The 23,812-nt window shown below is 39.1% G+C and overlaps 1 protein-coding gene across 2 annotated transcripts in view; it reads right to left on the reverse strand.

Moving 5' to 3' along the window:
• Positions 1-23,812, reverse strand: part of MACROD2 (mono-ADP ribosylhydrolase 2) — a 2,000,643-nt gene that overhangs the window by 1,908,983 nt on the left and 67,848 nt on the right. For both annotated transcript variants that reach the window (XM_073792642.1, XM_033840110.2), the window contains exon 3: positions 243-350. In XM_073792642.1, coding sequence (XP_073648743.1) covers positions 243-350 — 108 coding nt within the window. The remainder of the gene's footprint in view (positions 1-242; positions 351-23,812) is intronic.

Here is a 23,812-nt window from a genome sequence, read left to right on the forward strand (position 1 = left end):
CACTCAAGTCCCTTCATGAGTACGCAAGTACCCTTAGCTTAAAACTTCCCCAATTTTGCTGTTCTGCGAGACACTGCTTTGGAAAAGATCCCTGGTGTTCTCCTTACTTGTTGCAAGTAATAAGTCCTTCCTTCTCCCAATCTTTGGCTTGGTTGTGTCTTTTGGCCTGACACCCACCAAGACTCGAACCCAGCTTTAGGGTAACAGTATAACGAATACATCACAAAAAATCAACTACTCACCAGCATTGACTATAGCATCTACCTCTAGCAATGTGATGTCACCTCTATAGAGAGAAACTTCTTCACTCAAACTTTTCTTCACCTGTGATGTTTCCTGAGTATTTTCTTCTGTAATAAAGAAGGAATATATATTAATAGTAATATTCTTATTTAATTTAATAAAGACAATTTTAATACAAGAGCCAATATGGGTCACACTCGGATACATTAGACAAGTGGAAATAAATGTATAAGTACCAGGGGTGTGACTTATTCTCTATTTGTTGTGTATTCCCCAATACAAATGCAGTATCACATACATAATAGGCATTCAATAAATTTAGGCATGTTATATAGGTCAACAAAAAGTTCAATGTTTACTATTAATATTATAAAAATATCAATTTTAAGATATAATTATGTACCACTGGTTTCACAAGAAGATGAGAAAAAGATGTGTAACTACCAAGACAAAATAAATTTTTACAATGAACGAGCTTACTTCTATTTTGTTCTAATTACCTAAAATGCATCCTTGAAAAGAATATTTAATAAGAAAAAAAAATTTACGTTCAGCTCTTTGCTACTTCTAAGTAATAAGCTGTCCCTCGTAATGGTATGGATCAAGCACATTTGAAAGTGTGAAACTGCTCCTTTATCAAATTCTATAAACCTTTCACTCTAGAGGGCGCTGCTAGATTGAAAAGAGAAAAAGCTCTGTCCTGCACACAACAGCCAGAAAGCTGGTATATTTAAAACAAGCCAAAACATTATCTTCTAAAACCTGACATATTTTTTAATGTTTTTGAGGAGTATTAAAATCTGAATTTTCATGTATTCTTTAACAGATAATAATGTTAAAATATATTCAACGAAGTTATATAAAATCAATGTTTTAAAATACATTAAATGCTATACATAAAAAGGTTTTTAATATAACTTTAGGAAAGATGATTTATAAATTTAAAAATTTTAAACTCATGATCTATGAGTTTAATCTTTCAAGGGGGAAGGTAATGCTATTGATTCACAAAGACACTGTAAATGAGCTTGCAATAATGAGGTATGTAGGGGATTTGAGGTGATAGGTTACAAGACACTTAAATTGTCTTCGGCCCCGATAACCAAAGAAAAAAATGGCCAAGACGAAGGAAATGACCTGTGGCCATAAAAGTGATCTTTCCTCTCTCTGCCTCCAAAGCATCCCCTTCTTTGCAATCACTTTTCTCCTTAAAGGATTCTAATCAATTATTCATTGGTGGTAGTAGCAGTAGTAGTAATAATAATAAGTAGAAGAATAATGTGGGAGAATTGTACATTAAAAGAGTAAAGAAAGACTTTAGAAGACCTCAAAATAGAAAACACTTACAGCTGACTTGACCACCTCAGGGACCCCTAGAGTGCTGTTTCCCTGAGTCAGGTAAAGACTAAGAGTTCAGGCTTTACCACCAGACTAACTGTTCAATTCTTGGTTCTGCCAATTAACAACTGGGTGACCTTGGATAAGTTATATATTTTCGCCATGCCTCAGTTCATAAATTACTGTCTCCTTTACAGTTAACATGAGTTCATTACACTTAGAATAATGTTTGGTCCAGAGTAAGCTCTCAACAAACATGCCCCTTTTTTTACAAAGGTTTTACAGAGGTGACAAATATTATTTCAGCATCCATACTGAAATACCACAATAGTTTTTAAATATTTTCAACATTTATTATTATTATTATTCCCTATCAGTGAAAGAGATCGTATTTTGTTTGTGCTCTTACTAATCTGTCAATGCCTGGTCCAATGACAAAGACTTTGAGCAAGAAGACCTTGAGTTCCATGACCAATCAATTTCTATTCTTACTACTTTTACCAAATTAGAAAGTCCTGATTCCCAATTAAAGGTTGTTGGATGATAATAAATATTTGGTGGCTTTGTCAGAAAATTCTGGATATCTGGACTACTGTAAACCTAGAAATTATAAAGACTTCTCACTGATGATGAGTTTTAAAACTCCATCGGGGCTTCCCTGGTGGCGCAGTGGTTGAGAGTCAGCCTGCCGATGCAGGGGACACGCGTTTGTGCCCGGGTCTGGGAAGATCCCACATGCCGCGGAGCGGCAAGGCCCGTGAGCCATGGCCGCTGAGCCTGCACGTCCGGAGCCTGTGCTCCGCAGCGGGAGAGGCCACAACAGTGAGAGGACCGCGTACCACAAAAAAAAAAAAAAAAAAAAACTCCATCAGGCATTAAATTGATAAACATATCACAAATGAAAGCAGAAAGATTGACTGTTTCAACTTGGGAGACAGAGTAAATCGATTCCTGATCTATCCTCTAGTTGCGTTTAGTTCTAAAAAGTATTTCTTCATTTTCTTATGAAGCATTATGTATGTAATATTGCATTTATAGTCATGTAAGACTTTTAAACATATGTGGCAACAAATCATGTATTTTTTTCCAGAAGTAAAGAAATTGTTAAAGAATTGTTTTAGAAAGCATCAAAGTTTAAACCATTTAATTCACAGTTCAGTTTTCTTAAAACAAATCATAATCTCTCAACTTCAAACTTTAAAAATGGGACATTTTGAGCCTAAAGGTTCAAACAATTCAACATATTAAATAAATATATTGCTATGACATGTCATTCAAGTAAGTTACTCAAAATGGTCTTATTAGAATTATTAGCATCATGAAGAAATATCTTTATCTCTCTTTCATTTTAAAAATTCACATGAGCATCTTTTTTCCTCAGAGCCAGATTTATACCTACCTGCTGTCCAACTCCTCACATGGTATATCAAAAAGGCATAAATGTACTCAAAAACTACAATTTGATAGTATTAAAAATTATCAGTATTTCCTCCAACAATAAACCAAAACCAAATGGCATATTTTTGACCACCAAGTGTTCTCTGTAAATATAACAATGTAAATTATCATTACAGGCCACATCTTTTACTTGAATAGCAACGTACCACCTTCCTTTTCACACAACTGTGTTCCACCAGCACTGATCCCAAAGTGTCTTTTCCCATATCCTGGGTTTTCAATGATAAATAGGACAGAAAACTGTCAAGCACTGCTCCCTCATAGACATTCTATATGTACACAAAGCACTGATTCACATTTTGTACATCAGTGGCTTTATCCAGCTGAAAGTTAAAATATCTGTCAGTGTGCATATGTGATAGTAATTGTTTTTCCAGATTGTATCCTATTGATATTGTAAAAAAAAAAGTTTTTTTCCAGAACTACCACAAAAAGGGAAAAGAGATCTCAGTACAGAACTGGGCTCAGTTACCAATACAGCAAGGACAAGTGGGGATTTATAACCAAGGAGCAGAGTGGGGATCAGTGGAAGGAAAATTACTAAGAGAAAACTTTGGGGGTGAGGGAAGATTTTGGTTAAACACACAATTCTTGCTGAAGGCAAGCCAGGGTGGTCAGATATCACCTAGGGTATGAGGGGGGATGCAGAATTTTATTAGATATGGAGAGTGACCAGATAGCAAGGATGAGAAAGTCTCTCTAAATTGATTTAGCAGGATTCTTGCTAAAATTGGACAATGCAGGTCTGGCAAGGATGGGGCCTAGTTGAAAAAAGGGTTTGGTGGAACCTGACTAAAGTTTAGTTAAGGGAGAGAGTCTTTGTCAGTCCCTGCTCTTATTTGAGGAAAGAGAGACTTCCTTCCTTTGAACAATGTAAGTCCATTTCTCATTAGGTTGCCTTTTGTCCTTTAAGGACCAGCTGAACCATTGGTTGAGACTTGGTAGTAGAGGATTTCTGGTGCAAGCAGTCAGGCATTTAATGAGGGAAATTCCCATGAAAAGAAAAAGAAAAACAAAGATCAATGGTTGGAGCACACTATAAAACTAGTTTCTGATTCCAGAGGGCAGACAGTTGAGAAGATATCTACATGTTGGGCTTGAAGCATCATTTGCAGTTTCACTGTCCTTGGTGATCGCATCAGGTGTTCCAGCAAACTTTCTGAAAGGCCCACACAAGAGCAAGCATGAAAGTTGTACATACATGATCTGTTGTGGTGATTTCTTTGAAGTTTATATCAGGTCATCCAGCTTCAGCTTGCAGGGCTTCAAGAAAGGGGCAGTTTTAGATCTCAATGAGGCCAAATAAGGAGGAGGGGAGAAAAATTGGAAACATTTTGGAGAGCTGTAGCCAGATACTGGAGGAAACTAGAAAATTGACAACATGTGCAAGACAATGAGCAAGACTGGAATTTAATAACCCAAAAGGGTGCACTACAGTTTTCCACTGAAACCTAAAATTTCTCTCTACAGTCACCCCCCCCCCACCCCATTTTTTTCTTGTTTACAAAATAAGTCTGGTCTCATTAGATTTGGTCTGATTATTTACATAAATGCAGCAAGAACGGTCACTGACCACTTAGGCCTTTCAAGCTTGCTTTGCTGGAACTTTTCATAAAGAATCTCAAATTAGACTTTTCAAAGCCTCTCAAGGCTAGGAAGCACATCCAAGAACTCACCACCAGATTTAGCCTGTAATACCTACACATTTGGGTAAATTCCTCTCTTCTCAAGGTTCCAAGAATATCCTAAGGTTCCTGGGCTTGATAGGAAGTGACCTTCCTTACTCATCTGTAAGGCTGGGAACTCTATAAACCAGGTACCAGACTGGTTTCTCCAAAAGGGCTTTGTAAGCATTGGCTCTATAATGCAAATCTTAGTTCCTTAAAACTATCTGATAACATGAGATTCTATATCTTTGAGATTATCATTCACAAATATGACATTCCAACCAAAGTCTATACAACTAATTTTTCCAATTATGTCCTGTTACAAGGAAGACAGATTCTTATTGAACCTATACAAATAAAGTCACTGCCATGAAAATAAGAATACTCAATAGAGTTTCTGAATTCTAGAGAGATCAGGTAGGGAGAAAAGCTAAATGTTTCATTTCTGTTTACAAAAGTATAATTAACTAAATTGTCATGAGTTACAGAGAGCTTGAGAAAAGATAAAAAGGGGTTCCTTAAAACATTAAAGAACCAGTATTGTTCCTTATCAATAACCACAAAAATCATAATCATTCTTCGTCATTAGTTCATTCAGTCCCATGTAACTGATTTCTTTCTTTCCCCCAGCGTTATTTAATGTGTTGGAACAACAACAACAAAAAAAAATCCACATACTTTCTTTATTCCATTAAAACAACAACTACATTAAGTAATCTTATATACTGAGATCTCTTTCTGAATTCTCTATTCTGTTCTACTAAACATTTTTTTATAGTATATTCTTTTTTTTCTTCTTCATGTAATGGATTTTTGTTCTGCTTGATCTTGGGTTAGCATTTTTTTTGTTTTGTTTTGTTTTGTTTAAACCAGTCAGCTTCTCCATTAGTTCTGGAAATCCTTACTTGGTCCAGCAGTACAGTCTCTAAGTTATTTAAGCAATAATGTCTTTAGAAGCCTATACCCTAGAGTACTTTCCATAGTCCTTTCCATGGATCTCTGAAATAGTCACTTTTTGTTGAAGACAAAGCACTCTTGCCTGTAGCTGACTGCAAGAGCTTTCAGGGAAGAATCAGAGTAAAATAAAAATTATCTGTGAATGATAAAAGACTTAAAAATGGTCATTGTTAAAGATCTGAAGAGAGTTTATTATAAAAATGATATAACTAACAAGGGAATCTGGTTATTTCTATGACATACAATGTTTAAATAACTCGAATTATAACTGACAAAATTATACCAGGACATAAGATGGATAAAAAGGATACTGGCAAATTTCTATGAACTTCATACAATTTCTGAAATATATATAGTAAAAATTTTTACCCACACAAATATAACCATGGGAAATTTAAGCATCATTTCTTTTTGGACAATGTTTCCCATGTAATGTAATATATCAAATAAATCAAAATTTTTTAAGATTTTTTTTTTTTTTTGGTACGTGGGCCTCTCACTGCCGCGGCCTCTCCCGTTGCAGAGCACAGGCTCCGGACGCGCAGGCCCAGCGGCCATGGTTCAGGGGCTCAGCCACTCCGCGGCACGTGGGATCCTCCCAGACCGGGGCACGAACCCTCGTCCCCTGCATCAGCAGGCGGACTCTCAACCACTGCGCCGCCAGGGAAGTCCAAGATTTTTTTTTTGATGTGGACCATTTTTGAATTTGTTACAATATTGCTTCTGTTTTATCTGTCGGTTTTGTTGGCCGTGAGGCATGTGGGATCTTAGCTCCCTGACCAGGGATGGAACCCACACCCCCTGCATTGGAAGGCGAAGTCTTAACCACTGGACCTCCAGGGAAGCCCCCTTAAACCAAATTATTTTTTTACTTTTCCTTCTTTACAAGGTGAAAAAACAAATCTGTTGAGATTTTCCAGGAACCCTCTGGGAGATATCTATCTCAGAGTTCAAGATTTCATTTAGGATTTGATTTGGGGAACATAATAAAAACAACATAAAGCACAGGAAATTATTTTGATAAGACATAGAATCTTTGTTCCTAAGTAGATTACTTAAAAGATAAAGAAAATCCTTTTATGATCTCTTATTAAGATCAGACTAATAATCCAAGAAAACTTCATTACTTTAACAGAGAGAAAAAACCCAACTCTAGTTTTGCATCAGTACATTATTGGGCTCATTTAAAAACAAAAAACAAATAAATTCATTCAATCTTAGCTAATTTGATCACAGATTAGCTCTTCTGCAAACCTTCTTTAACTCTATATCCATTCAGGTTTTCTCCTATATTTTTTCTCTTTCTCGTTCTGAAATAAGCAGTGATCTCAATTTAGAATAAAATGACTCTCTTTTTGCTTAACAACAACAACGAAAATCCTTCATTCCTCACAAACCTTGCATAAAGAGTTGTTTCTCTTATTGTTTATTATTTTTAGTAGTTTCATTTATATACATTAATTATAATTTTTAACTAATTTTTATTTTACAGAGAAGACTAAGAAGTAGAAAATTGCAAATTGTCACATGCCAGCATTCTGTAGCAGGCTAGCAAATTTTATACATTTACCATCTTTCAATTTCTAGAGACGTGTTTTTATATGGCAAAAGGACATTTATTAACAGATTCAAATACATTTAGCTTCTCTATATCACATTAAAATAAAGAAGCCAACCTATATAAACAAAGTTATGTTCAGCAATTAGTATTTCAGTAGTTTATTTTACTTAGAAATAACCTAAATTTTTATAATGAATATCTATACTTAATTTAACATAAGTCTAGGGTTACAAGGTACTAAAAAGATTTTGGAAACTATTTTTATGCAGACATATGACATAAAACAAAGCTCACCATCATCTCAAGTTATCTCTCTGTTAACTATTTTTACAGCACATGCATGTTAGGCAAGTTTGCAAAAGCAAAACCTAAAAAAGTTAAACACGTGGATTTTCTTTTACTGCTACACTTGATATACAAGAAGTCATGGATAACAAGGAATTCATTTTTACTACATCTTTACTTGTATATTTGGTCTTGGGTTGAATTTATAATATTTATAATCTTAAACATCTAGTAGATATAACATAAGCTTATTTGACTAGTAAACCCAAGTACAACAAAAATGTATGCTTGTATTATACTTAACTGCTGATAACTCAGAAGACATACCTGTTTTTTTAAACCAACAATATTAAACTAGTCTTATTTACCAGAGGTTTACCCAAGTCATGTAAACTTGAAAAGTTTTTGGGTTAGTTTCTATATTTCTGGGAGTTTTAGGAATATTTAACTTATATAATGCTAATTTAATCTCTAAGCTAATTTGCATAGAGCTCCTTCATGGGATTTTATGAATTTGGTAACACCATCCAAAAGTAGAAAAATATCATATACACATAAATGCATATGTACGTAAACATACATACAGACAGATGCAAACAGAGACCTTATAGCTTTCACACTAAAATTTTAGCCATGAGTCAGGTAAATATAGTAATATACTCTGGTCTTTGCTCCCCTTGATATTTTTATCCAAATTTTGTTTCTGGCAGAAGGAGCAAGTTAAGGTTACCTGTTCAATACGAGGGCTAATGCTTTTTACTGGTATTTGTGGAGGAGACTTTCAAGATTTTTCATTTGCCCTGATATGTAATCTTATTGAGGCTGTGGACTAAACTTTAGGCAAGAAACTGACAGGAGACATCAAGCAGCTGCCTGGCTGTCCCCAAAGCTTTTCTGAGTGGACAAAACATCCAGTCTGTTTTCAATCACCTTTTCTTCCTTTTGAGCCTCAAGTAGTAGCTTTCAGGGGCCCCTGAGTTCCTTGAGAGTCCCCAGTTGGGAGCAGGGGGCCTAAAGTTCAAGTGACTATATGAGCTGAGGAGCTTAAGTAGGAAGAGAAAAGTCTGGCAGCAGGAGAGGAGGGATGAAGAAGATAGGGGTTTTGAAGAGGGATATATCAAAGGATTTAAATGGAACTGAAGGGAAAATCCAAGGTCTAAGAGGAGGAAGAAGGACCAGAAGGGAGAGGTCTTAGAGGATCCAGTCTGAGGAAATCTTGTTTCCCAAAGAAGCCAATGAAGTTCCAAATTATCCTTAGTAAAGTCATGCCAGCAAGAAAGGAAGTAGACAGTGATGGCAGAGCATATAGTCCTCAGGGGCTCAAGTGCAGGGAGGGGTTTCAGTGAACTGAGAAGCCCCCATGGGAGAAGCAGATCAAATAAAGAGAGAGAACAGAGAGGCCTTACAAAGAGCCAGGAAAAGCCTTTCCAGCCCAGGAGTGAATCTCTGCTTGAAATAAAGAGCCAGGAAGAAAGATTTCCAACCCAATAAGCACCTTTTTAACAAAGAAGCCTGGACCTCTAACCCAGCTTCAGAGAGTATACTTGGAATCTTAAGGTTAAAAATCTGTCCCTACTGTGCTTCAGCTGACAGTCACCTGGAGCTCTGGCTCAGTGGAGATCACCACCAGGTACTGGATCGCCAATGATCTCTACATCTCAAATGATCTCTACCTTTCCTTGTCTTTGAGCTATTTTATAATTCTGTAAATTGTAGAAAACAGATAATAATGCAAATGATTCTTGTCTGTGGAAATGCAAATAAATTATGTTCCCTTGAATGCAACTGATACTTTCCTATGGACAATTTGCATTTATTTGTAAATTCATTTCAGAGTTCCTTACTGTGTATATACGTGTGGTTCTTTAAATTCTCCTTTGAACCAGAGTTAAATAAAATTGTTGATAAATATTCAATTTATATTTGTATGAGTCATAATCTCATCTTTATAAAAACATTTCCCTCTAATACACATTTTCCTTTAGTTCTAGTTCATTTACTTAACTAATACTTGTATAGCATTTACTATGTGCCAGCTGCTGTTCTAATGCTTACAAATATTACTGCCTATAATCCTCATAACAAACCTATGTAGTACATATTACCACTATTCTCTCCATGTAGATAAGGAAGCTGAAGCATACAAAAAAGGAGGTCGATGGACCAAGTACACACAGCTGGTAAGTACAAACCTGGGATTTGAGCCCAGGTAGCCCATGCTCTTTACCAACAAGCTAGGCAGGCTCTCATTTACCTATTTTATTATAATGCATCCAACTCTGAATGAGGTATCTGTTATTTAGATCCTGTCTCTCCCTTTAGTTGCAAAATGCATCAATTTCACTCCCCCCAAAAAGCATTATTTACTTCTGCCCTAGAAAAAAAGAATAATAATGTTTATTGAAGTGGCTACCATACTTTGCAAATAATACAAGGGCCTCAATGATTTCTTGCTACAATTTACAAAATTTCATAACATACAACACACAAGGCATTACAAAACCACATAATAAAATCAAATTTGCACATATTAATCATGGATTTTATTTGTACTTTCTCTTTTTCGTTTATTTATGCAAAATCATCAAACTTGCTGATTCATTTGTCCCAACACCTACTCTATTTGTACTGGGATTCACTTTACTATTTAAATTTATGACCTTATTCTGAGTTCTGGCATTTATGTTACTATTTCACCTCTTTTTTAGGCATAAATAAACCACTTTAGAGATAGTGATCCATTTTTATGTAGGAATATAATGCAATGCTATAGTAACAACAAAAGCAAATTTAATCAAATATACATTAACTCACTAATAACATTAAAATACCTTAGAGAAACAAACTTTGTTAATCAAATCTTAATTAAGATAAACTGACCAACATTCCCCTTGTTTTAAAAGCATAACCCTTAAGACTATAATATTGATAATATAATTTTCATAAAAATCATAGGTATATTTTACATTTCAAACTTTTAAAATGTATTGAACAAAACTGTCTCATCACTTTTCTTCTGAAACTGCCAAATTACCTAAAGACCATTTGATATACAGCTAACAGACCATCACTGGGTTCTCTGCTCAGAAGACTAAGATACTAGGAGATATTCACATGAAGTGCCTAGAACACTTCGAATTCTTATGTTCCCTCATATTAACATCCTCTATATTTTAGCACCAATGGGCATGATAACAAAAAAGCCACCAAGGGTGCCAATAAGTTGGCTGGTGATCTAATAACAAGGGCCCTATTGCCAGTTGACCTCTTTCATTCTGAGGATGCCAGTTAAAATCAGCTTGGTTTTAATCCAGCTCTGTATATACAAATTCAAATTAATATTCCCTCTCTCTAAAAATAAAACAGGGACTTCCGGGAAGATGGCAGAAGAGTAAGACGCGGAGATCACCTTCCTCTCCACAGATACACCAGATACATCTACGCGTGGAACAACTCCTACAGAACACCTACTGAACGCTGGCAGAAGACCTCAGACCTCCCAAAAGGCAAGGAACCCCCCACGTACCTGATTAGGGCAAAAGAAAAAACTAAACAAAGACAAAAGGATAGGGACGGGTCCTGCACCAGCGGGAGAGAGCTGTGAAGGAGGAAAAGTGTCCACACACTAGGAAGCCCCTTCGCGGGTGGAAACTTCGGGTGGCGAAGTGGGGGAGCTTGGGAGCCGCGGAGGAGAGCACAGCAACAGGGGTGCGGAGGGCAAAGCGGAGAGATTGCAGCGCAGAGGATCGGGCCGACCGGAACTCACCAGCCGAGAGGGTTGTCTGCTCGCCCGCCGGGGCGGGCGGGACTGGGAGCTGAGGCTCCGGCTTTTGTCGGAGCGCCGGGAGAGGACTGAGGTTGGCGGCGTGAACACAGCCTGCAGGGCGTTGGTGCGCCGCGGCTGGCCGGGAGAGAGTCCGGGGTCGGGGGGGTCTGGACCTGCCGAAGAGGCAAGAGACTTTTACGTCCCTCTTTGTTTCCTGGTGCACGAGGAGAGGGGATTAAGAACGCTGCTTGAGAGAGCTCCAGGGACGGGCGCGAGCCGCGGCTAGGAGTGCGGAGCCCGGAGACGGACATGGGACGCTAAGGCCGCTGCTGCCGCCGCCGGGAGGCCTGGGTGCGAGCACAGGTCACTAGCCACACGCCCTTCCGGGGAGCCTGTGCAGCCCGCCACTGCCAGGGTCCCGGGATCCAGGGACGGCTCTCCGGGAGAGCGCACGGCGCGCCTCAGGCTGCAGCGTCACGCCGGCCTCTGCCGCTGCAGGCCCGCCCCGCACTCCATGACCCTCCCTACCCCCCGGCCTGGGTGAGCCAGAGCCTCCGAATCAGCGGCTCCTTTAACCTCGTCCTGTCTGAGCAGAGAACAGACGCCCTCCGGCGACCTACACGCACAGGCGGGGCCAAATCCAAAGCTGAGCCCCTGGGAACTATCAGAACAAAGAAGAGAAAGGGAAATCTCTCCCAGCAGCCTCAGAAGCAGCGGATTAAAGCTCCACAATCAACTTGATATACCCTGCATCTGTGGAATACCTGAATAGACAACGAATCATCCCAAATTAAGGAGCCCTGTGGATGAAAGGCTCTTGGTGCTGCAGCCAGGACTCAGTGCTGTGCCTCTGAGGTGGGAGAGCCAACTTCAGGACACTGGTCCACAAGAGGCCTCCCAGCTGCACATAATATCAAACAGCAAAAATCTCCCAGAGATCTCCATCTCAACGCCAGCACCCAGCTTCACTCAACGACCAGCAAGCTACAGTGCTGGACATCCTATGCCAAACAACTAGCAAGACAGGAACACAACCCCACCCATTAGCAGAGAGGCTGCCCAAAATCATAGTAAGTCTACAGACACCCCAAAACACACCACCAGACGTGGACCTGCCCACCAGAAAGACAAGATCCAGCCTCATACACCAGAACACAGGCACTAGTACCCTCCACAAGGAAGCCTACACAACCCACTGAACCAACCTTAGCCACTGGGGACAGACACAAAAAACAACAGGAACTACGAACCTTCAGCCTGCAAAAAAGGAGACCCCAAACACAGTAAGATAAGCAAAATGAAAAGACAGAAAAACACACACCAGATGAAGGAGCAAGATAAAAACCCACCAGACCTAACAATTGAAGATGAAATAGGCAGTCTACCTGAAAAAGAATTCAGAATAATGATAGTAAGGTTGATCCAAAATCTTGGAGATAGAATGGACAATAGAATGGACAAATTGCAAGAATCAGTTAACAAGGACCTAGAAGAACTAAAGATGAAGCAAGCAACGATGAACAACACAACAAATGAAATTAAAAGTACTCTAGATGGGATCAATAGCAGAATAACTGAGGCAGAAGAACAGATAAGTGACCTGGAAGATAAAATAGTGGAAATAACTACTGCAGAGCAGAATAAAGAAAAAAGAATGAAAAGAACTGAGGACAGTCTCAGAGACCTCTGGGACAACATTAAACACACCAACATTCGAATTATAGGGGTTCCAGAAGAAGAAGAGAAAAAGAAAGGGACTGAGAAAATATTTGAAGAGATTATAGTTGAAAACTTCCCTAATATGGGAAAAGAAATCGCTAATCAAGTCCAGGAAGCACAGAGAGTCCCATACAGGATAAATACAAGGAGAAATACGCCAAGACACATATTAATCAAATTGTCAAAAATTAAATACAAAGAAAACATATTAAAAGCAGCAAGGGAAAAACAACAAATAACACACAAGGGAACCTCCATAAGGTTAACAGCTGATCTTTCAGCAGAAACTCTGCAAGCCAGAAGCGAGTGGCAGGACATATTGAAAGTGTTGAAGGAGAAAAACCTGCAACCAAGATTACTCTACCCAGCAAGGATCTCATTCAGATTTGATGGAGAAATTAAAACCTTTACAGACAAGCAAAAGCTGAGAGAGTTCAGCACCACCAAACCAGCTCTACAACAACTGCTAAAGGAACTTCTCTAGGCAAGAAACACAAAAGAAGGAAAAAACCTACAATAACGAACCCAAAACAATTAAGAAAATGGGAATGGGAACACACATATCGATAATTACCTTAAATGTAAATGGACTAAATGCTCCCACCAAAAGACACAGATTGGCTGAATGGATACAAAAACAAGACGCATATATTTGCTGTCTACAAGAGACCCACTTCAGACCTAGAGACACATACAGACTGAAAGTAAGGGGATGGAAAAAGGTATTTCATGCAAATGGAAACCAAAAGAAAGCTGGAGTAGCAATTCTCATATCAGACAAAATAGACTTTAAAACAAAGACTATTAGAAGAGACAAAGAAGGACACTACATAATGATCAAGGGATCGATCCAAGAGGAAGATATAACAATTGTAAATATTTATGCACCCAACATAGGTGCACCTCAATACATAAGGCAAATACTGACAACCATAAAAGGGGAAATCGACAGTAACACATTCATAGTAGGGGACTTTAACACCCCACTTTCACCAATGGAGAGATCATCCAAAATGAAAATAAATAAGGACACACAAGCTTTAAACGATACATTAAACGAGATGGAGTTAATTGATATTTATAGGACATTCCATCCAAAAACAACAGAATACACATTTTTCTCAAGTGCTCATGGAACATTCTCCAGGATAGATCATATCTTGGGTCACAAATCAAGCCTTGGTAAATTTAAGAAAATTGAAATTGTATCAAGTATCTTTTCTGACAACAACGCCATGAGACTAGATATCAATTACAGGAAAAGATCTGTAAAAAATACAAACACATGGAGGCTAAACAATACACTACTTAATAATGAAGTGATCACTGAAGGAATCAAAGAGGAAATCAAAAAATACCTAGAAACAAATTGACAATGGAGACACAACGACCCAAAACCTGTGGGATGCAGCAAAAGCATTTCTAAGGGGGAAGTTTATAGCAATACAAGCCCACCTTAAGAAGCAGGAAACATCTCGAATAAACAACCTAACCTTGCACCTCAAGCAATTAGAGAAAGAAGAACAAAAAAACCCCAAAGCTAGCAGAAGGAAAGAAATCATAAAAATCAGATCAGAAATAAATGAAAAAGAAATGAAGGAAACAATAGCAAAGATCAATAAAACTAAAAGCTGGTTCTTTGAGAAGATAAACAAAATAGATAAAACACTAGCCAGACTCATTAAGAAAAAAAGGGAGACTACTCAAATCAATAGAATTAGAAATGAAAAAGGAGAGGTAACAACTGACACTGCAGAAATAAAAGAGATCATGAGAGATTACTACAAGCAACTCTATGCCAATAAAATGGACAACCTGGAAGAAATGGACAAATTCTTAGAAATGCACAACCTGCCAAGACTGAATCAGGAAGAAATAGAAAATATGAACAGACCAATCACAAGCACTGAAATTGAAACTGTGATTAAAAATCTTCCAACAAAGAAAAGCCCAGGACCAGATGGCTTCACAGGCGAATTCTATCAAACATTTACAGAAGAGCTAACACCTATCCTTCTCAAACTCTTCCAAAATATAGCAGAGGGAGGAACACTCCCAAACTCCTTCTACGAGGCCACCATCACCTTGATACCAAAACCAGACAAGGATGTCACAAAGAAAGAAAACTACAGGCCAATATCACTGATGAACATAGATGCAAAAATCCTCAACAAAGTACTAGCAAATAGAATCCAACAGCACATTAAAAGGATCATACACCATGATCAAGTGGGGTTTATTCCAGGAATGCAAGGATTCTTCAATATACGCAAATCTATCAATGTGATAAACCATATTAACAAACTGAAGGAGAAAAACCATATGATCATCTCAATAGATGCAGAGAAAGCTTTTGACAAAATTCAACACCCATTTATGATAAAAACCCTGCAGAAAGTAGGCATAGAGGGAACTTTCCTCAACATAATAAAGGCCATATATGACAAGCCCACAGCAAACATCATCCTCAATGGTGAAAAACTGAAAGCATTTCCACTAAGATCAGGAACAAGACAAGGTTGCCCACTCTCACCACTCTTATTCAACATAGTTTTCGAAGTTTTAGCCACAGCAATCAGAGAAGAAAAGGAAATAAAAGGAATCCAAATCGGAAAGAAGAAGCAAAGCTGTCACTGTTTGCAGATGACATGATCCTATACATAGAGAACCCTAAAGATGCTACCAGAAAACTACTAGAGCTAATCAATGAATTTGGTAAAGTGGCAGGATACAAAATTAATGCACAGAAATCTCTGGCATTCCTATATACTAATGATGAAAAATCTGAAAGTGAAATCAAGAAAACACTCCCATTTACCATTGCAACAAAAAGAATAAAATATCTAGGAATAAACCTACCTAAGGAGACAAAAGATCTGTATGCAGAAAATTATAAGACACTGATGAAAGAAATTAAAGATGATACAAATAGATGGAGAGATATACCATGTTCTTGGATTGGAAGAATCAACATTGTGAAAATGACTCTACTACCGAAAGCAATCTATAGATTCAATGCAATCCCTATCAAACTACCACTGGCATTTTTCACAGAACTAGAACAAAAAATTTTGCAATTTGTATGGAAACACAAAAGACCCCGAATAGCCAAAGCAATCTTGAGAACGAAAGAAGGAACTGGAGGAATCAGGCTCCCAGACTTCAGACTATACTACAAAGCTACAGTTATCAAAACGGTATGGTACTGGCACAAAAACAGAAAGATAGATCAATGGAACAGGATAGAAAGCCCAGAGATAAACCCATGCACATATGGTCACCTTATCTTTGACAAAGGAGGCAGAAATGTACCGTGGAGAAAGGACAGCCTATTCAATAAGTGGTGCTGGGAAAACTGGACAGCTACATGTAAAAGTATGAAGTTAGATCACTCCCTAACACCATACACAAAAATAAGCTCAAAATGGATTAAAGACCTAAATGTAAGGCCAGAAACTATCAAACTCTTAGAGGAAAACATAGGCAGAACACTCTATGACATAAATCACAGCAAGATTCTTTCTGACCCACCTCCTAGAGTAATGGAAATAAAAACAAGAGTAAACAAATGGGACCTAATGAAACTTAAAAGCTTTTGCGCAGCAAAGGAAACCATAAAGAAGACCAAAAGACAACCCTCAGAATGGGAGAAAATATTTGCAAATGAAGCAACTGACAAAGGATTGATCTCCAAAATTTATAAGCAGCTCATGCAGCTTAATAACAAAAAAACAAACAACCCAATCCAAAAATGGGCAGAAGACCTAAATAGACATTTCTCCAAAGAAGATATACAGAGTGCCAACAAACACATGAAAGAATGCTCAACATCACTAATCATTAGAGAAATGCAAATCAAAACTACAATGAGATATCATCTCACACCAGTCAGAATGGCTATCATCAAAAAATCTAGAAACAATAAATGCTGGAGAGGGTGTGGAGAAAAGGGAACCCTCTTACACTGTTGGTGGGAATGTAAATTGATACAGCCACTGTGGAGAACAGTATGGAGGTTCCTTAAAAAGCTACAAATAGAACTACCATATGACCCAGCAATCCCACTACTGGGCATATACCCTGAGAAAACCATAATTCAAAAAGAGTCATGTACCAAAATGTTCATTGCAGCTCTATTTACAATAGCCCAGAGATGGAAACAACCTAAGTGTCCATCATCGGATGAATGGATAAAGAAGATGTGGCACATATATACAATGGAATATTACTCAGCCATAAAAAGAAACGAAATTGAGCTATTTGTAATGAGGTGGATAGACCTAGAGTCTGTCATACAGAGTGAAGTAAGTCAGAAAGAGAGAGACAAATACCGTATGCTAACACATATATATGGAATTTAAAAAAAAAAAAATGTCATGAAAAACCTAGGGGTGAAACAGGAATAAAGACACAGACTTACTAGAGAATGGACTTGAGGCTATGGGGAGGGGGAAGTGTAAACGGTGACAAAGCGATAAAGAGGCATGGACATATATACACTACCAAACGTAAGGTAGATACCTAGTGGGAAGCAGCCGCATAGCACAGGGAGATCAGCTCGGTGCTTTGTGACCGCCTGGAGGGGTGGGGTAGGGAGGGTGGCAGGGAGGGAGATGCAAGCGGGAAGAGATATGGGAATATATGTATATATATATAACTGATTCATTTTGTTGTGAAGCTGAAAGTAACATACCATTGTAAAGCAATTATACTCCAATAAAGATGTTAAAAAAAAAAAATGTACTCTACCTTTAAAAAAGAAAAAATACACCAAGCAGTCTCCACATGTAGAACTTTAGTTGGATTTGGATTCCAAGAAACTAAAACAATTTTTTTAGATGGTAGGAAATTTGAACAGTGACTGGATATCTGATGCACTAAGGAATTATTGTTAATGTTCTAGCTGTACTGATGGTATTGTGATTATGTTTTTAAGATTCATTATCTTTTAGAGATGCATATTGTAATATTTATAGATGAAATTTCAGTGGCTGGAATTGGTTTCAAGATAATGTGGATGGGGGGAGGGTATAAGTGGAATAAAACTGGCCATGAGTTAATCATTGATGAAACTAGGTGATGGGTACCTGGGAACTCATTATACTGTTCTTTGTTCATATATATTTGGAATTTCCTTTAATAAAATTATGTTTAAGTTAAAAAAAATGAAAAAATTAAAAAAATTAAACAAAAAAGTTAGTAGGAGACCATGCCACAAAAGAAAAAAAAAAAGAAAGCTCAAGCAAATTTCTATAGAAATCAGCATTTAAATTAAATTTATAATCAAGATGATCAGAAAAATATCTTTGGGTTCATTACAAGGCTTTAAGAATATACAACGTGAGAACTAGAGGAACCCCAGGGATGCAGGCTGTGTTTCTGAGATTCTATCTTGAAACCAGCCAGCCTGCTGATCTGCACACCTCCATATCCTATTTGACCATGTCAGGCTAACAATCATCTTGCCACTATTCCAGATTCCTGCCTGTTTTGCCCTTCCAACTTAACAGCTCACTTCTTTAATTGGGCCAACATTTAACCCCCCACCTCTCTTCCTATTTCCAACTTCCACAGAGCTTCCATGGATGAAATTCTCAGCAACAAATTCCCTTTCTTTTCAGTCCTGGGACTCCAAACTAACCCTGTCAGGGAAAGTCAAGGAAACCATTAGATAAAGCGCTCATATTTGAGTGAGACCTCACTTGAGCAGGGAGGCAGGCATCCAGGCATGCTAGCCATTCTAACTAATGCAGGAAATATAAAGTCCAGCCAAGCTGTGAACTCCATCCTCTAGCAAAATAATAAAGCATACACAAATAACTTCAATACAGGGAACAGTACTATAAATGCCATGAGAAAGACTTAAAGTACTTCAAGGTTCAGACAGAATATTCAACGAACTTTTATTTGAGTGGAGATATCCAAGCTGAGTTTTAAAGGATCAGGAAGAATACCAGAGGACAGTAGGATGGGATGAGAGTGAAAAGAGGAAGGGCATTCCTAAGTCAAAGAGGCAGAAAATAGAGTTTGCCTTGAGGAAAAGTAAAGATTCATCCATGATGAGAATATGGAAAGCACCACAAACTGGGGGTAGTGGCAGATGAGATCAGAACTATTCAGGTTTAAACCAGATGGTGGAAGGCCTTGGATGGTGGCTGTTTGGGATCCATTAAAGAAGTCACAAATTGACAGCTTTTTCTTGAATTTAGCCCAAAGATAAGATTTTCTTCGGCTTAAACAGTATCACTGTTTTTGCTTTTTAAACTGCATTTCAATTTTAGCATTCAATTAAATTTTAGCATTCAAAGTCAGGAGATTTCACATTAAAACTTAGATTTCCTAGTTCTGTTGAAAAATCAGGAGATCTGGAAATACTGATCCCACATCCTCACATGATGTGGGAGTAGAAGCTACACCCTTTGACAGGCATCCTTTGCTTTCCAGTTTACAATTTACAGTATATCTGTTTATACCTAAACTAAGTTGGCGTCACCCAGTTACTTACCTGGCTGTCTCCCACAGGCATTTGGGCGTGAGATTTCTGCAGGACAGCTTCAAAAGATTAATGACTATAAATCCAAGGTAACTATTAAAAATCTATTCAAAATAGAAAATCCTGAAATGGCATGAAAAAAAAAGAACATGAGGGAGACTTCCGGGAAGATGGCGGAAGAGTAAGACGCGGAGATCACCTTCCTCCCCACAGATACCCCAGAAATACATCTACGCATGGAACAACTCCTACGGAGCACCTACTGAACGCTGGCAGAAGACCTCAGACCTCCCAAAAGGCAAGGAATCCCCCACGTACCTGGTTAGGGCAAAAGAAAAAACTAAACAGAGACAAAAGAATAGGGACGGGTCCTGCACCAGCGGGAGAGAGCTGTGAAGGAGGAAAAGTGTCCACACACTAGGAAGCCCCTTCGCGGGCGGAGACTTCGGGTGGCGAAGTGGGGGAGCTTGGGAGCCGCGGAGAGCACAGCAACAGGGGTGCGGAGGGCAAAGCGGAGAGATTCCAGCGCAGAGGATCGGGCCGACCGGAACTCACCAGCCGAGAGGCTTGTCTGCTCGCCCGCAGGGGCGGGCGGGGCTGGGAGCTGAGGCTCCGGCTTCTGTCGGAGCGCCGGGAGAGGACTGAGGTTGGCGGCGTGAACACAGCCTGCAGGGCGTTAGTGCACCGCGGCTAGCCGGGAGGGAGTCTGGGGAAAAGTCTGGACCTGCCGAAGAGGCAAGAGACTTTTTCTTCCCTCTTTGTTTACTGGTGCACAAGGAGAGGAGATTAAGAACACTGCTTAAGAGAGCTCCAGAGACGGGCGCGAGCCGCGGCTAAAAGTGCGGAGCCCAGAGACAGACATGAGACGCTAAGGCCGCTGCTGCCGCCACCAAGAAGCCTGTGTGCGAACACAGGTCACTATCCACACCCCCTTCCGGGGAGCCTGTGCAGCCCGCCACTGCCAGGGTCCCGGGATCCAGGGAAAACTCCCCCGGGAGAACGCACGGCGCACCTCAGGCTAGCAACGTCATGCCAGCCTCTGCCGCCGCAGGCCCGCCCCACACTCCGTGACCCTCCCTACCCCCCGGCCTGAGTGAGCCAGAGCCTCCGAATCAGCCGCTCCTTTAACCCCGTCCTGTCTCAGCAAAGAACAGACGCCCTCCGGCGACCTACACGCACAGGCGGGGCCAAATCCAAAGCTGAGCCCCTGGGAACTGTGAGAACAAAGAAGAGAAAGGGAAATCTCTCCCAGCAGCCTCAGAAGCAGCGGATTAAAGCTCCACAATCAACTTGATGTACCCTGCATCTGTGGAATACCTGAATAGACAACGAATCATCCCAAATTAAGGAGCCCTGTGGATGAAAGGCTCTTGGTGCTGCAGCCAGGACTCAGTGCTGTGCCTCTGAGGTGGGAGAGCCAACTTCAGGACACTGGTCCACAAGAGGCCTCCCAGCTGCACATAATATCAAACAGCAAAAATCTCCCAGAGATCTCCATCTCAACACCAGCACCCAGCTTCACTCAACGACCAGCAAGCTACAGTGCTGGACATCCTATGCCAAACAACTAGCAAGACAGGAACACAACCCCACCCATTAGCAGAGAGGCTGCCCAAAATCATAATAAGTCTACAGACACCCCAAAACACACCACCAGATGTGGACCTGCCCACCAGAAAGACAAGATCCAGCCTCATACACCAGAACACAGGCACTAGTCCCCTCCACCAGGAAGCCTACACAACCCACTGAACCAACCTTAGCCACTGGGGACAGACACAAAAAAAACCAGGAACTACGAACCTTCAGCCTGCAAAAAGGAGACCCCAAACACAGTAAGATAAGCAAAATGAAAAGACAGAAAAACACACAGCAGATAAAGGAGCAAGATAAAAACCCACCAGACCTAACAATTGAAGAGGAAATAGGCAGTCTACCTGAAAAAGAATTCAGAATAATGATAGTAAAGATGATCCAAAATCTTGGAAATAGAATAGACAAAATGCAAGAATCAGTTAACAAGGACCTAGAAGAACTAAAGATGAAACAAACAATGATGAACAACACAAGAAATGAAATGAAAAATACTCTAGATGGGATCAATAGCAGAATAACTGAGGCAGAAGAACGGATAAGTGACCTGGAAGATAAAATAGTGGAAATAACTACTGCAGAGCAGAATAAAGAAAAAAGAATGAAAAGAACTGAGGACAGTCTCAGAGACCTCTTGGACAACATTAAATGCACCAACATTCGAATTATAGGGGTTTCAGAAGAAGAAGAGAAAAAGAAAGGGACTGAGAATATATTTGAAGAGATTATAGTTGAAAACTTCCCTAATATGGGAAAGGAAATAGTTAATCAAGTCCAGGAAGCACAGAGAGTCCCATACAGGATAAATCCAAGGAGAAATACGCCAAGACACATATTAATCAAACTGTCAAAAATTAAATACAAAGAAAACATATTAAAAGCAGCAAGGGAAAAACAACAAATAACACACAAGGGAACCCCTATAAGGTTAACAGCTGATCTTTCAGCAGAAACTCTGCAAGCCAGAAGGGAGTGGCAGGACATATTGAAAGTGTTGAAGGAGAAAAACCTGCAACCAAGATTACTCTACCCAGCAAGGATCTCATTCAGATTTGATGGAGAAATTAAAACCTTTACAGACAAGCAAAAGCTGAGAGAGTTCAGCACCACCAAACCAGCTCTACAACAACTGCTAAAGGAACTTCTCTAGGCAAGAAACACAAAAGAAGGAAAAAACCTACAATAACGAACCCAAAACAATTAAGAAAATGGGAATGGGAACACACATATCGATAATTACCTTAAATGTAAATGGACTAAATGCTCCCACCAAAAGACACAGATTGGCTGAATGGATACAAAAACAAGACGCATATATTTGCTGTCTACAAGAGACCCACTTCAGACCTAGAGACACATACAGACTGAAAGTAAGGGGATGGAAAAAGGTATTTCATGCAAATGGAAACCAAAAGAAAGCTGGAGTAGCAATTCTCATATCAGACAAAATAGACTTTAAAACAAAGACTATTAGAAGAGACAAAGAAGGACACTACATAATGATCAAGGGATCGATCCAAGAAGAAGATATAACAATTGTAAATATTTATGCACCCAACATAGGAGCACCTCAATACATAAGGCAAATACTAACAGCCATAAAAGGGGAAATCGACAGTAACGCATTCATAGTAGGGGACTTTAACACTCCACTTTCGCCAATGGAGAGATCATCCAAAATGAAAATAAATAAGGACACACAAGCTTTAAATGACACTTTAAACAAGATGGACTTAATTGATATTTATAGGACATTCCATCCAAAAACAACAGAATACACATTTTTCTCAAGTGCTCATGGAACATTCTCCAGGATAGATCATATCTTGGGTCACAAATCAGGCCTTGGTAAATTTAAGAAAATTAAAATTGTATCAAGTATCTTTTCCGACCACAACGCTATGAGACTCGATATCAATTACAGGAAAAGATCTGTAAAAAATACAAACACATGGAGGCTAAACAATACACTACTTAATAACGAAGTGATCACTGAAGAAATCAAAGAAGAAATCAAAAAATACCTAGAAACAAATGACAATGGAGACACGATGACTCAAAATCTATGGGATGCAGCAAAAGCAGTTCTAAGAGGGAAGTTTATAGCAATACAATCCTACCTTAAGAAACAGGAAACATCTCGAATAACAACCTAACCTTGCACCTAAAGCAATTAGAGAAAGAAGAACAAAAAAACCCCAAAGTTAGCAGAAGGAAAGAAATCATAAAAATCAGATCAGAAATAAATGAAAAAGAAATGAAGGAAACGATAGCAAAGATCAATAAAACTAAAAGCTGGTTCTTTGAAAGGATAAACAAAATTGATAAACCATTAGCCAGACTCATCAAGAAAAAAAGGGAGAAGACTCAAATCAATAGAATTAGAAATGAAAAAGGAGAAGTAACAACTGACACTGCAGAAATACAAAAGATCATGAGAGATTACTACAAGCAACTCTATGCCAATAAAATGGACAACCTGGAAGAAATGGACAAATTCTTAGAAAGGCACAACCTGCCAAGACTGAATCAGGAAGAAATAGAAAATATGAACAGACCGATCACAAGCACTGAAATTGAAACTGTGATTAAAAATCTTCCAACAAGCAAAAGCCCAGGACCAGATGGCTTCACAGGCGAATTCTATCAAACATTTACAGAAGAGCTAACACCTATCCTTCTCAGACTCTTCCAAAATATAGCAGAGGGAGGAACACTCCCCAACTCATTCT

Source organism: Tursiops truncatus, chromosome 15 (assembly GCF_011762595.2).
Source record: "Tursiops truncatus isolate mTurTru1 chromosome 15, mTurTru1.mat.Y, whole genome shotgun sequence".
Classification (NCBI taxonomy): Eukaryota; Metazoa; Chordata; class Mammalia; order Artiodactyla; family Delphinidae; genus Tursiops; species Tursiops truncatus.